At 46.7% G+C, this 12,651-nt stretch overlaps 1 protein-coding gene across 4 annotated transcripts in view; it reads left to right on the top strand.

The window, feature by feature from the left end:
• The window catches only part of ITPR2 (inositol 1,4,5-trisphosphate receptor type 2), a 134,030-nt gene that overhangs the window by 110,127 nt on the left and 11,252 nt on the right, over positions 1-12,651 (top strand). For all 4 annotated transcript variants that reach the window (XM_058189724.1, XM_058189723.1, XM_058189721.1 and 1 more), the window contains 5 exons: positions 485-680; positions 6,536-6,622; positions 8,073-8,203; positions 8,291-8,456; positions 11,171-11,331. In XM_058189724.1, coding sequence (XP_058045707.1) covers positions 485-680; positions 6,536-6,622; positions 8,073-8,203; positions 8,291-8,456; positions 11,171-11,331 — 741 coding nt within the window. The remainder of the gene's footprint in view (positions 1-484; positions 681-6,535; positions 6,623-8,072; positions 8,204-8,290; positions 8,457-11,170; positions 11,332-12,651) is intronic.

Raw genomic sequence — 12,651 nt, 5'->3', positions numbered from 1 at the left:
AAAAGTAAAAAAAAAAAGCCTCTGATGATCGTGCAGCTCAGCTGGGATCGTCAGAGCCTTTTAAAAGCATTTTTTCTACAATCTCTTCGGACGAAGAGGTTGTTTAAAAAAATGCTTTTAAAAGGCTCCTCTGATGATCCCAGCTGAGTTGCCTGATCGTCAGAGCCTTTTAAAAGCTTCTTTTTACAACCTCTTCGGCCGAGATAGATGATATCGTATCCCACCCCCTTGGTTGAGAACGGGCCGTTCAGTTTGGACATAGATGGCCTCTTGGACCCCTCTTTCAAACCAGCCAGTCCTCTCTGTCCAAAATGTGGACTTTGCTGTCTTCAAAAGAGTTTTTTTTAATTGCAGATGGACTGCTGAATCTTGTCCTCCTTGGTTTGTTCTCCTATGTTATGCCACGGGTGTGTGAAGTGGTGGTTTTGTTTTCTGTGATTTATGGGGATTAATCTCCTTCCTTCTTGTTTATTCGCTTCTCCAGTTATTTGACTTGGTGTACCGCGAGGAGACCTTGCTGAACGTCATCAAAAGCGTCACGCGGAACGGGAGGTCCATCATTCTGACGGCTGTCCTAGCTCTCATCCTGGTCTACCTCTTCTCCATCGTTGGCTTCTTGTTTCTAAAGGATGACTTCATAATGGACGTGGAAAGGTTGAAAAATAAAACATCCCTTACAGGTGCGGCTCCTCGCATATCACGATATTTCGACTAATTCCATTTTGGTGGGGCAGGTTTGTCCTCGACTTACCACCGCAATTGAGCCTGGAATTAGGGTCTCCGTCACATTGGTGGTTAAGCAGTCACCATGTGCCTGTGTTCAATTTTATGACCTTTTTTTTTTTAGTGTTTGTTGTTAAGCAAAAGGCTGCTCTCAAGCATAAATAACCAGGAGCATTCACTGAGTTCAAAGCAGTGGTGGGATTCAGCCAGTTCAGGCGAACCGGGAGTTGAATTGCTGGCTGGCCCCGCCCCATCCCCAGCATCCAGGAGTCCCCTCGTGACCTGTTTTCACTCCCAGGAGGCTTCAGGGAGGCCTACTAGGCCCAAAATGGGGTGCGGGGTGGGGGTGTGTGGTACAGCCCCCTTGCGGCCCGTTTTCACTCTCAGGAGGCTGCAGGGAGGCCTACTAGGCCCAAAACGGGGAGCCGGGGGGTGTCACATTCCCCTGTGGCCTGTTTTTGCTCCCAGGGGGTTGCAGGAGGCCGAGTGCTGCCTGTCACACCCCCTTGCCACGCCCACCGTGGCCACGCCCACCAAGCTGGTCATTAGGGCAGAGATCCGGTTGTTAAATTATTTGAATCTCACCACTGGTTCAAAGTACAGAACAGTTTATTGCAGGTAATCCTCGACTTATAAGTGTTCATTTAGTGGCTGTCGAAGGTTACAATGACACTGAAAAAAGAGACCGTTTGTTTCATACTTGTGACCATTGCAGCATCCCCATGGTCACGGGATCAAAATTCGGATGCTTGGCAGCTGACTCATATTTATGACCGTCGCAGCATCCTGGGGTTGCATGATCCCCTTTTGCGACTTTCTGACTGGCAAATTCACTGGGGAAACCCACATTCACTTAACGACCGTGTTACTAATTTAATAGCTGCGGTCGTTCGCTTAACAAATGTGGCGAGAAAGGTCTTAAAATTGTTCACTTAACAACTGTCTCACTTAGCAACAGAAATGTTGGGCTCAGTTGTGGTTCTAAGTCGAAGTCTATCTGTACTGCTACCTATGTATAAGAATCTGGCCAACTAACAATCAAAGCTAAACTGATGCTGGATAAGGATCTCAAGAGAATTCACAAAGAGCTGGACTTGTCTTTTGCGACAACGCAATGATTCCAAACTGATAACACGTTTCACACCGCCTTCCAGCTCAGCCTGCTTTTCTCCCACAGGGGCCGTTATTAAGTGAATGCAGCAGTCTTTAAGCAAATCCATTTTAATAATAATAATAATAATAATAATAATAATAATAATAATAATAATAATAACAACAACAACAACAACAACAACAACAACAACAACAACAACAACAACAATAATAATAATAATAATAATAATAATAATAATAATAATAATAATAATATTTTAATTTGTATACCGCCCTTCTCCCGAAGGACTCAGGGCGGTTTACAGCCAGAATAAAATACAACAACAACACATACAATATTAAAAACAAACATTAAAAAACTTATTCAATTTGGCCGAATATTAAAATACGATCAACCCTTTAAAATTAATAAAAATTACAAACCCATAAAATCATCTAAAGATTTTTAAAAAATCAAGCCAGTCCAGCAAGACGGAATAAATAAGTCTTAAGTTCGCGGCGAAAGGTCCGAAGGTCAGGTAGTTGTCGAAGTCCAGGGGGAAGTTCATTCCACAGGGTGGGGGCCCCTACAGAGAAGGCCCTTCCCCTGGGAGCCGCCAGCTGACATTGCTTGGCTGACGGCACCCTAAGGAGTCCCTCTTTGTGAGAACGCACAGGTCGCTGGGAGATAGCAGACGGTCCCGTAAGTAACCCGGTCCTAAGCCATGGAGCACTTTAAAGGTGGTCACCAATACCTTGAAGTGCACCTGGAAGACAACAGGCAGCCAGTGCAGTCTGCACAGGATGGGTGTTACATGGGAGCTGCAAACCGCTCCATCTATCACCCACGCAGCTGCATTCTGGACCAACTGGAGCCTCCGGGTGCTCTTCAAGGGGAGCCCCATGTAGAGAGCATTGCAGTAGTCCAAGCGAGAGGTAACAAGAGCATGAGTGACCGTGCATAAGGCATCCCGGTCCAGAAAGGGGCGCAACTGGCGAATCAGGTGAACCTGATAAAAAACTCTCCTGGAGACGGCCGTCAAATGATCTTCGAAAGACAACCGCCCATCCAGGAGAACGTCCAAGTTGCGCACCCTTTCCATCGGGGCCAATGACTCGCCCCCAACAGTCAGCCGCGGCTGCAGCTGACTGTACTGGGGTGCCGGCATCCACAGCCACTCCGTCTTGGAGGGATTGAGCTTGAGCCTGTTCCTCCCCATCCAGACCCGTACGGCTTCAAGGCACCGGGACAGTACTTCGACGGCTTCGTTGGGGTGGCCTGGGGTGGAAAAGTACAGCTGCGTATCATCAGCGTACAGTTGGTACCTCACCCCAAAGCCACTGATGATCCCACCCAGCGGCTTCATATAGATGTTGAACAGGAGGGGCGAGAGAATCGACCCCTGTGGCACCCCACACATGAGGCGCCATGGTCGATGGTATTAAAAGCCGCTGAGAGGTCTAATAGGGCCAGGGCAGATGAATAACCCTTGTCCCTGGCCCTCCAGAGATCATCCACCAACGCGACCAAAGCCATCTCCGTACTGTAACCGGGTCGGAAGCCGGACTGGAATGGGTCTAGATAGACAGTTTCATCCAGGTACTGGGGTAGTTGACATGCCACCGCACTCTCTACAACCTTCGCCGTAAAGCGAAGGTTGGAGACTGGATGATAATTTCTTAAAACAGCTGGGTCCAGAGAAGGCTTCTTGAGGAGGGGTCTCACCACCGCCTCTTTCAAGGCAGCAGGAAAGACACCCTCCCGCAAGGAAGCAGTTATCTGAGGCACAGTGGTCTCCCTCGGTTCCAGGCTTTCCTTAATAATAACCGCCACCCCGCCACCCCTACCTTGGGCCCTCGGTTGATGGAATGCTCGGAAACCTGGTGGGCACATCTCCACTAGGGGGACCCCCCTTCGGTGCCCAACCAGGTGTCCGTAATGCCCATAATGTCCGTGGTCCTTTCCTGAATTAGATCTGAGATCAGGGGGGCTTTGTTAACCACGCACCTTGCATTGCATAACATCAGCCGGAGGCCTAAGTCCCGAGTACTCTGGCCACCTGGGGAACGGGAAAAATCAGGGGGGCTGGAGCACGCGATCGCTCTTAAATAGCGAGGGCGTACTCCCAAAACCTGATGTGCCCCCCCCCTTCCGCCATATCTGCCTCTCCCACTTACCGTGTCAATAGCACAACCCTGATAAGCTGGAACGAAACCCTCCCCCACCACCTTCGGACCTGACTTAATGCCGTGAACACACATTGGACTTGGCTCCCTCCCCAATGGGTTCTCCCCCCACCCATTCTTCCCCTCCCCCCCAACCCGAACCCGTCAATTCCCACCCTCCCCTTAAAATTCCCATTAAAACTCCCCTTAAAAAATTGATTAAAACAGTTAATTAAAAATCCCCTAAGTCTCCTATTTTTGGCATGCCACCTTTCAGGGTTCCCTCGATAATGTGGGGGGCCAAACCCGCGAGAGAGGGGAATCTCGCAGGGCAAGAAGGTCAGCCGCCAAGTTAACCAAGGGACATTTTTTTTTGCCAGGATACAGAAGTAAAGATCTATTTCTGGCTAAAAAAAAATAAATTCTTATCACCGTCATGTGACTATGAGACAATGCAAATGGCTGTAAGCGTGACCTGGTTGCCAGACACCCAAAATGCGATCACATGACCATGGCAAGCGGCAGCCATCTAAACTTCAAAACTGAGCCATAACTAGCCCCGGTTGTAAATTGAGGAGTATACATAATTATATTCAAAAATGGAATTGATATTTGAGCTGCAGTTTTAATTTCCCATTGGATTTTTAATCCTCCAGGACAAATTGGTGTGGGATAGGACCAGGATGGGCAGGCAGAGGTCCTATTTTAAAGGGAATGGCCCCAATAACAGTAACAGGGTTGGAAGGGACCTTGGAGGTCATCTAGTCCAGCCCCCTGCTCACGCAGGATACCTGTACTAGGGATTCGAATCGCCAAACGGCCAACCTTTCTTTTTTTTATTTTTTAATTTGCATTTATATCTTGCCCTTCTCCGAAGACTCAGGGCGGCTTACACTATGTTAGCAATAGTCTTCATCCTATTTGTATATTTATATACAAAGTCAACATTGCCCCCAACAATCTGGGTCCTCATTTTACCTACCTTATAAAGGATGGAAGGCTGAGTCAACCTTGGGCCTGGTGGGACTAGAACCTGTAGTAATTGCAAGCAGCTGCTGTTAATAACAGACTGTCTTAGCAGTCTGAGCCACTGAAGGCTCAGACTGCTCAACCCTGAGGACTCAAGGACCCTAATCGACAAGCTCAGTGTCTTAGCCACCGAGCCACCTAGACAGGCTGTTGTTGCCATTGTTACCCGTAAGAATGTTTCATGATTATTTCAGGTTTATCGTTTTGTCAGATTAAGTCCCACAAACCCTTCACTGCAGCCTGGATAAATCCTATGAATCCTGACTAGGTGGCTCAGTGGCTATTATGAACTTAATATTTTATTCCACTCTGCACGAATTTGCAAATGAGCAAAAACCAGCGTTTTCGACCTTGGAAACGTTTAAATATTCAAAATTCAAAAGAGCAGCACGCAAACACAATGTCCTCCCTGTTGGCCATTTTAAAAATAATGCCATGCTTTAAATAAATGGATATTATTTTAATATTTGACAGTTGGTGGTTCTGAATAATTTTTCCCCTTAAGGAGATAGAGTGATGTGGTGCGAGTTCTTTTATTTAAGCAGAAATTGCAATGAAAGCCCGTGATATAATGTAAATACGAAACACTGATATTTTTATTTCGATTACAGCTTTATGCTTCAGTAGAATTTTGATTTCATTCTTTTGTCTTCTTTGGGAGTCACTAAACTTTAAATTTCCCCTCTGCCAGAGCAAATATTCAAAAGGTTTTAAAATTCAATTAGTGTTTTTATAGTTGAATATTTGGATTTAAAGCTCCTAATTTTAAGAACTACATATTTGGGAGATCTGTGTCCAGATGTTATTTAAATTTTTGCTACGAGGTAAACCAAAAATGGAAAATACCTAGTACAAATTAAGAATGAGAATGAGGAGGAGGAAGAGGAGGAGGAGGAAAAAAATTAATTTATATGCCACTTATCTCACTATCAAGCCACTCTGGACTGCTTATCCAGAATAGCAGCATTATCCACAAAACTTCTAATTTTCACTGTTTTGAAGGCCCTAAACAGAGAAAAAAGAAAAATAGAGGCACCCAGTCTAAGAGTTACATTAAATTTGAGAATTGATTCCTTAAATCACCGCATACATTGTTGTTGTTTTTTCAAATTCACGTGGAAGCCTGAGAAAAGAAGGTGTGTAATTTAATAGTTAGCAAAGGGGTGTGGTTGAAAGAGTGGTGCGGTGGCTTAGAGGTGGAGCTCTCGCCTCACAATCAGGAGGCTGTGAGTTCGGTCCTAGGTAGAGGCAGATATTTCTCTCTCTGGGCACAATGAGAATATTATCTGCCGAACAAAACTCCACACTGGCGACAGGGAAGAGCATCCGGCCAGTAAACATTCTGATAGCTCTATTCAGTTGCCCAGATTCCACCCCGCAAGGGATTATGGGGTCATTAAATGATGAGGATGAGGATGAAAGTGGTGTGGTTGAATTTATTCACTTCAACTTTCAAAGTGTGATGAGCCCTAATGGTTTTTTCCATGCCGTTGTGTCACTGTTGTGGTGGTTGTTGATGTATCAGACAGCGGAACCGTCTCTACAACAAGCTTAACAACGATGGTGGAAACGTGTTCAAGGGAGAACTGCACAGTTCCAACTCTCAAACCAGGTTAGTGGAATGCTTACCAAATGTTTTGTCCTTTGGGTAAATAAATTCCCGCTACGGTTAATCCTCGACTTGTGATCACAATCAAGGCTGAAATTTCTCTTTCCCAAGTGAGACATTTGTTAAGTGGGTGGTGCCCCGTTTTGCGACCTTTCTTGCTACAGGTGTTAACTGAACCGCTGCAGTGGTTAAGTTGGCAACACGGTCGTTAAGCGAATCTGGACTCCCTGTTGACTTTGCTGGTCAGGAGGTTGCAAAAGGGGATCACATGACCCCAGGACGCTGCAACCGTCATAAGTACATGCCAGTTGCCAAGCGTCTGAATTTTGATCACATGACCATGAGGATGCTCCATTGTAAGTGTGAAAAATGGTCAAAAGTCACTTTTTACAGGGTTGTTGTAACTTTGAACGGTCACTAAATGAACTATTGTAAGACGAGGAATACCTTGGAGATCAGGAGGAAATATTGATGTCATTAATCTAGCTTCTCTTCTCTTTTCTCTCCTCTCCTCTCCTCTCCTCTCTTATCTTTCCCTTCCTCCTTTTCTCTGCTCCCGTCTCCCCTCCCCTCTTTCCTTTCCTTCTTCTTTTACCTTTCCTTTCCTTTCCTTTCCTTTCCTTTCCTCTCCTCTCCTCTCCTTTCCTTTCCTCTCCTCCTACTCCCTTCTCTTCCCCTTTCTCTGTTCTTTCCCTCCCTCATTCCTTTCTTTTCCTTCCTCCTCCTGCCCTCTCCTTCTTTTTTCTTTCCTTTCCTTCTTTTTTTATCCTCTCCTCTCCCTCTTCTCTTATTCTCCTCCCCTCCCCTCCCCTGCCCCATCTCTTCTCCTCCCCTCCCCTTCTCTCTCCCCGCCTATTTGTCCTCTCCTCTCCTCTTCTCTCTCCCCTCCTTCACTCACCACAACTCGTGTTTAGGAAAAATATTGTCATTATCCAACTACAGGGAAACCTGTGGTTGATAAAATAGCTTGGAGGGGAGGCGTCCATTATGGAAGATGGAGTTCAGGATGTCATTCCAGAAATTAGATCCTTTGCATGCAAAGTCATTTGCATGGAGATACAGTAAAATGAAGCTCCGATGTACTACAGAATACAGAGCTGGAAGGGACCTTGGAGGCCTTCTAGTCCACCCCCCTGCTCAGGCAGGAGACTCTCTACCATTTCAGACAAATGGCTGTCCAATCTCTTCTTGAAAACCTCCAGTGATGGAGCATTCACAACTTCTGGTGGCAAGCCGCTCCACTGGTTAATTGTTCTCACTCTCGGGATGCGGAGGTTTTTCCCGTCCTCAACACAGTCTGGGAGGTGATTATTAACGTGACAGAAGTTCTTCGAACGCTAGCAGAAAAGCGGAAGAGAGAACACAGGTTGTATTGAGGCATCGTGCGGCCGATTTTCCTGAAGGGAGGCTTGATGGACTTCTTCCACCGTGTGTCCCTTACGATATCCCACAGGTGAAGACGGCGAGGAAGATGGGATCGAGAGGACCTGCGACACTTTGCTGATGTGTATCGTGACCGTGTTGAACCAGGGGCTGAGGAACGGTGGAGGAGTCGGTGACGTCCTTCGGAAGCCATCCAAAGACGTGAGCATTTCCGCCGCTCGATCTTGGTAAGGTAGGCAGTTTTCGACTTACGATCCCCAAAGGAATAAAATTGCTGTTTCTTTTAAGGAGCCGCTGTTTGCCGCTCGGGTGGTTTACGATCTCCTGTTTTATTTCATCGTCATCATTATTGTGCTGAACCTCATTTTCGGAGTCATCATCGATACGTTTGCGGATCTCAGAAGCGAAAAGCAGAAGAAAGAAGAGATCTTGAAGACGACCTGCTTCATCTGCGGTAGGTATTTGTAAGTTTGTGTCTTGTTGTTATGGGTTTGTTGTTGTTTTTTTAAAGGCAAAGCAAAGCGGTGTTGACATGCAAATGTTGTGAATGCATCTGAAGTGGGGTTCACATTAGAAATAACTTTGATCCAATGTACAGGTAGTCCTCGACTTACGATTTGTGTCCAGCAATTCTGTTCCTAAGGGACATTTTGACCCATTTTATGACCTTTCTGGCTGTCACTATGAAGTGAATCGTTGCACATTTTAAGTTAGTCACACAGTTGTTAAGTGAATCTGGCTTCCCATCTTTTTGTCAGAAGGTCGCTAACATGACCCTGGGACACGGCAACCGTCATAAATATGAGTCAGATGCCAAACGTCCAAATTTTCATCAAGGAATCTATGGGGATGCTGCAACGGTTGTAAGTGTGAAAAATAATCCTTTCACTTTTTTTCAGTGCCCTTGTAACTTTGAACGGTCACTAAATGAACTGTCGTAAGTCAAGAACTACCTGTATTGACTTGGAGATCAGAAGGCAATACTGATGCCGTTAATTTCTCTTCTCTTCTCTTCTCTTCTCTTCTCTTCTCTTCTCTCCCCTCCTCTCCTCTCCCCTCCCCTCCCCTCCCCTTCCCTTCCCTTCCCTTCTTCTATTCTGTTCTATTGTCTCTTCTCTTCTCTTCTCTTTTCTCTTCTCTCCTCTCCTCTCCTCTCCTCTCCTCTCCCCTCCCCTCCCCTCTCCTCTCCCCTCCCCTTCTCTTCCCTTCCCTTCCCTTCCCTTCTTCTATTCTGTTCTATTGTCTCTCTTCTTTTCTCTTCTCTTCTCTCTTCTCTTCTCTTCTCTTCTCTTTTCTTTTCTTCTCTTCTCTTCTCTTCTCTTCTCTTCTCTTCTCTCTTCTCTCCTCTCCTCCTCTCCTCTCCTCTCCTCCCTCCCTCCTTCCCTTCCTTCCCTTCTTCTATTCTGTTCTATTGTCTCTTCTCTTCTCTTCTCTTTTCTCTTCTCTTCTCTTCTCTTCTCTTCTCTTCTCTTCTCTTCTCTTCTCTTCTCTTCTCTTCTCTTCTCTTCTCTTCTCTTCTCTTCTCTCTCTCTCCTCTCCTCCTCTCCTCTCCTCTCCTCCCTCCCTTCCCTTCCCTTCCTTCTTCTATTCTGTTCTATTGTCTCTTCTCTTCTCTTCTCTCTCTCTCCTCTCCTCTCCTCTTCCCTCCCTCCCTCCCTCTCCTCTCCCTCCCTTCCCTTCCTTCCCTTCCCTTCTTCTATTCTGTTCTATTGTCTCTTCTCTTCTCTCCTCTCCTCTCCTCTCCTCTCCTCTCCTCTCCTCTCCCTCCCTCCCTCTCCCTTCCTTCCTTCCTTCCTTCCCTTCTTCTATTCTGTTCTATTGTCTCTTCTCTTCTCTCCTCTCCTCTCCTCTCCTCTCCTCTCCTCCTCCCTCCCTCTCCTCTCCCTTCCCTTCCCTTCCTTCCCTTCCCTTCTTCTATTCTGTTCTATTGTCTCTCTTCTCTCTCTCTCCTCTCCTCTCCTCTCCTCTCCTCTCCTCTCCTCTCCCTCCCTCTCCCTCCCTTCCTTCCTTCCTTCCTTCTTCTATTCTGTTCTATTGTCTCTTCTCTTCTCTCTCCTCTCCTCTCCTCTCTCCCTCCCTCCCTCCCTCCCTCTCCTCTCCCTTCCTCCCTCCTTCCTTCCCTTCCTTCTTCTATTCTGTTCTATTGTCTCTTCTCTTCTCTTCTCTTCTCTTCTCTTCTCTTCTCTTCTCTTCTCTTCCCTTCCCTTCCCTTCCTTTCTCTTTTTTCTCTCCTCTCTTTTTTTCCCTTCGCTTTGATTCTCACTCCTTCTCTCTCCCTTTCATTCTCCTCTCCTCCCTTCCCTTCCCTTCTCTCTTTTTTCTCTCCTCTTCTCTCCTTCCCTCCCCTCTCCTCTCTCCCTTTCCACTTCTCTCTCTTCTCCTCTCCTCTCCTCCCCTTTCTCTTTTTTTTTTCTTTCTCCTCTCCTCTCCTGTTATAACTGTTGTAAGTCAAGGGCTACCTGTTGTAGGATTTTTGTCTACTCATTTCTTTAAGGGAGTTTTAATGCAGGGGTCTCCAAGCTTGGCAACTTTATGAGACTCGTGGACTTCAACTCCCAGAATTCCTCAGCCAGCCAGAATTCTGGGAGCTGAAGTCCACAAATCTTAAAGATGCAAGGTTGGAGATTCCTGCTTTAATGTATGAAAAGATTCTAGTGAATTACTCACTCTCACTCTCTCTCTCTCTCTCTCTCCCCCTCCCTCTCTCCCTCTCCCTCCCACCCTCCCTCTCTCCCTCCCTCCTTCTCTCTTTCTCCCTCCCTTCCTCCCTCCCTCCTCCCTTTCTCTCTCTCTCTCTCCTCTCCTGTCCTCCTCCCTCCCTCCTCCCTCTCCTCCCTCCTCTCTCTCTTCCTCCCTCTCTTCCTCCCTCCTCTCTCTCTCTCTCCTCTCCTGTCCCTCCCTCCCACCTCCCTCCCTCCCTCTCTCCCTCCTTCCTCCTCCTCCCTTTCTCTCTCTCTCCTCTCCTGTCCCTCCCTCCCACCCTCCTCTCTCCCTCCCTTCCTCCCTCCCTCCTTCTCTCTCTCTCCTCTCCCTGTCCTCCCTCCCACCCTCCCTCTCTCCTCCCTCCCTCTCTCTCTTTCCCTCCCTCCCTCTCTCCCTCCTCCTCTCTTTCTCCCTCCCTCCCTTTCTCTCTCTCTCTCTCTCTCTCTCTCTCTCTCTCTTTTGCAGGCCTTGAGCGAGACAAATTTGACAACAAGACGGTTTCATTTGAGGAACACATCAAGTCGGAACACAACATGTGGCACTATCTTTATTTTATTGTTCTGGTCAGAGTGAAAGATCCAACGGAATACACCGGACCAGAAAGTTATGTGGCCCAAATGATTGCGGTGAGTCCCACTTGGCTGTGATTTGTGATGCAGAAAATTGGTCCTTCCACTCGCGGCTGGAATGTATTCACCCTTAACCGTAGGATCCCTTCGCCTGCACACTGTTGTCCTTGACTTACGACCACCGTTGAGCCCAAAATTTCCGTTGCAAAGCAAAATATGTGTGAAGCCAATTTTGCTCCAATTTACAACTTTCACTGTCGCAATTCTTAAGCGAATCGCTCCCGTTGTTAAGTGAGTCACACGGTTGTTAAGGAAATCTGGCTTCCCCATGGGCTTTCCTTGTCAGAAGGTCGCAAAAGGAGATCACGTGACCCCCCGGAACACTGCAACCGTCGTAAATACGAGTCAGTTGCCAAGTGTCTCAATTTTGATCACACAACTATGGGGATACTGCAACGGTGGTAAGTGTGAAAAACGATCATAAGTCACTTTTTTCAGTGCTCTTGCAACTTTCAAACGGTCAGTAAACGAATTGTCGTAAGTCAAAGACTACCTATAATCACAAAGGCATTTTAAGCGAACTAACGCAAATGAGAAACACCGTGTAATATTTTAAAAAAATTTGAGGGACGCGATGGCTCAGTGGCTAAGACGCTGAGCTTGTTGATCGAAAGGTCGGCAGTTCAGCGGTTCGAATCCCAAGTGCCGCGTAACGGGGTGAGCTCCCAGCTTCTGCCAACCTAGCAGTTCGAAAGCAGGTAAAAAATGCAAGTAGAAAAATAGAAACCACCTTTGGTGAGAAGGGAACAGCGTTCCGTGCGCCTTTGGCGTTGAGTTATGCCGGCCATATGACCATGGAGACGTCTTCGGATGGTGCTGGCTCTTCGGCTTTGAAACGGAGATGAGCACCGCCCCCTAGAGTCGGGAACGACTAGCACGTATGTGCGAGGGGAACCTTTAACTTTTACCTTTACCTCCATGAGAAGTTAATGACATTATCCATAAACTGAAAAAGAATGGCTAAAGTTTTGACACGCATTGTAGTGAAGCAATTAAAATAAATAAATAAAATTCCACTTGCTGTCTCCGATCAAGAATTCTGCAGAGGCCCCTGGGAAGGCAGTGCAAATGCCAAGTTTCTGATTAGTCCAGCATTTCTCCTTGAGCTGAGCCTACTTTATTAAGCATTCAGGCTAATGCACAAACAGGATGTTCAACAGACGATTGACATCATATCCTCCATCACACGATTAATTAATTCTTCACTTAAGAAGGCTATCATTCAACCATAAACGGAGTAAAAAAACATTATAGGAAGGATCAATAACCTTTGTAATATACATAAGTGGGGAGCCCAGGAAGGTTAAGGAGTGGCAT

This window comes from Ahaetulla prasina, chromosome 7 (genome assembly GCF_028640845.1).
Source record: "Ahaetulla prasina isolate Xishuangbanna chromosome 7, ASM2864084v1, whole genome shotgun sequence".
NCBI lineage: Eukaryota > Metazoa > Chordata > Lepidosauria > Squamata > Colubridae > Ahaetulla > Ahaetulla prasina.
This window is presented reverse-complemented; position numbering and strand designations above follow the sequence as displayed.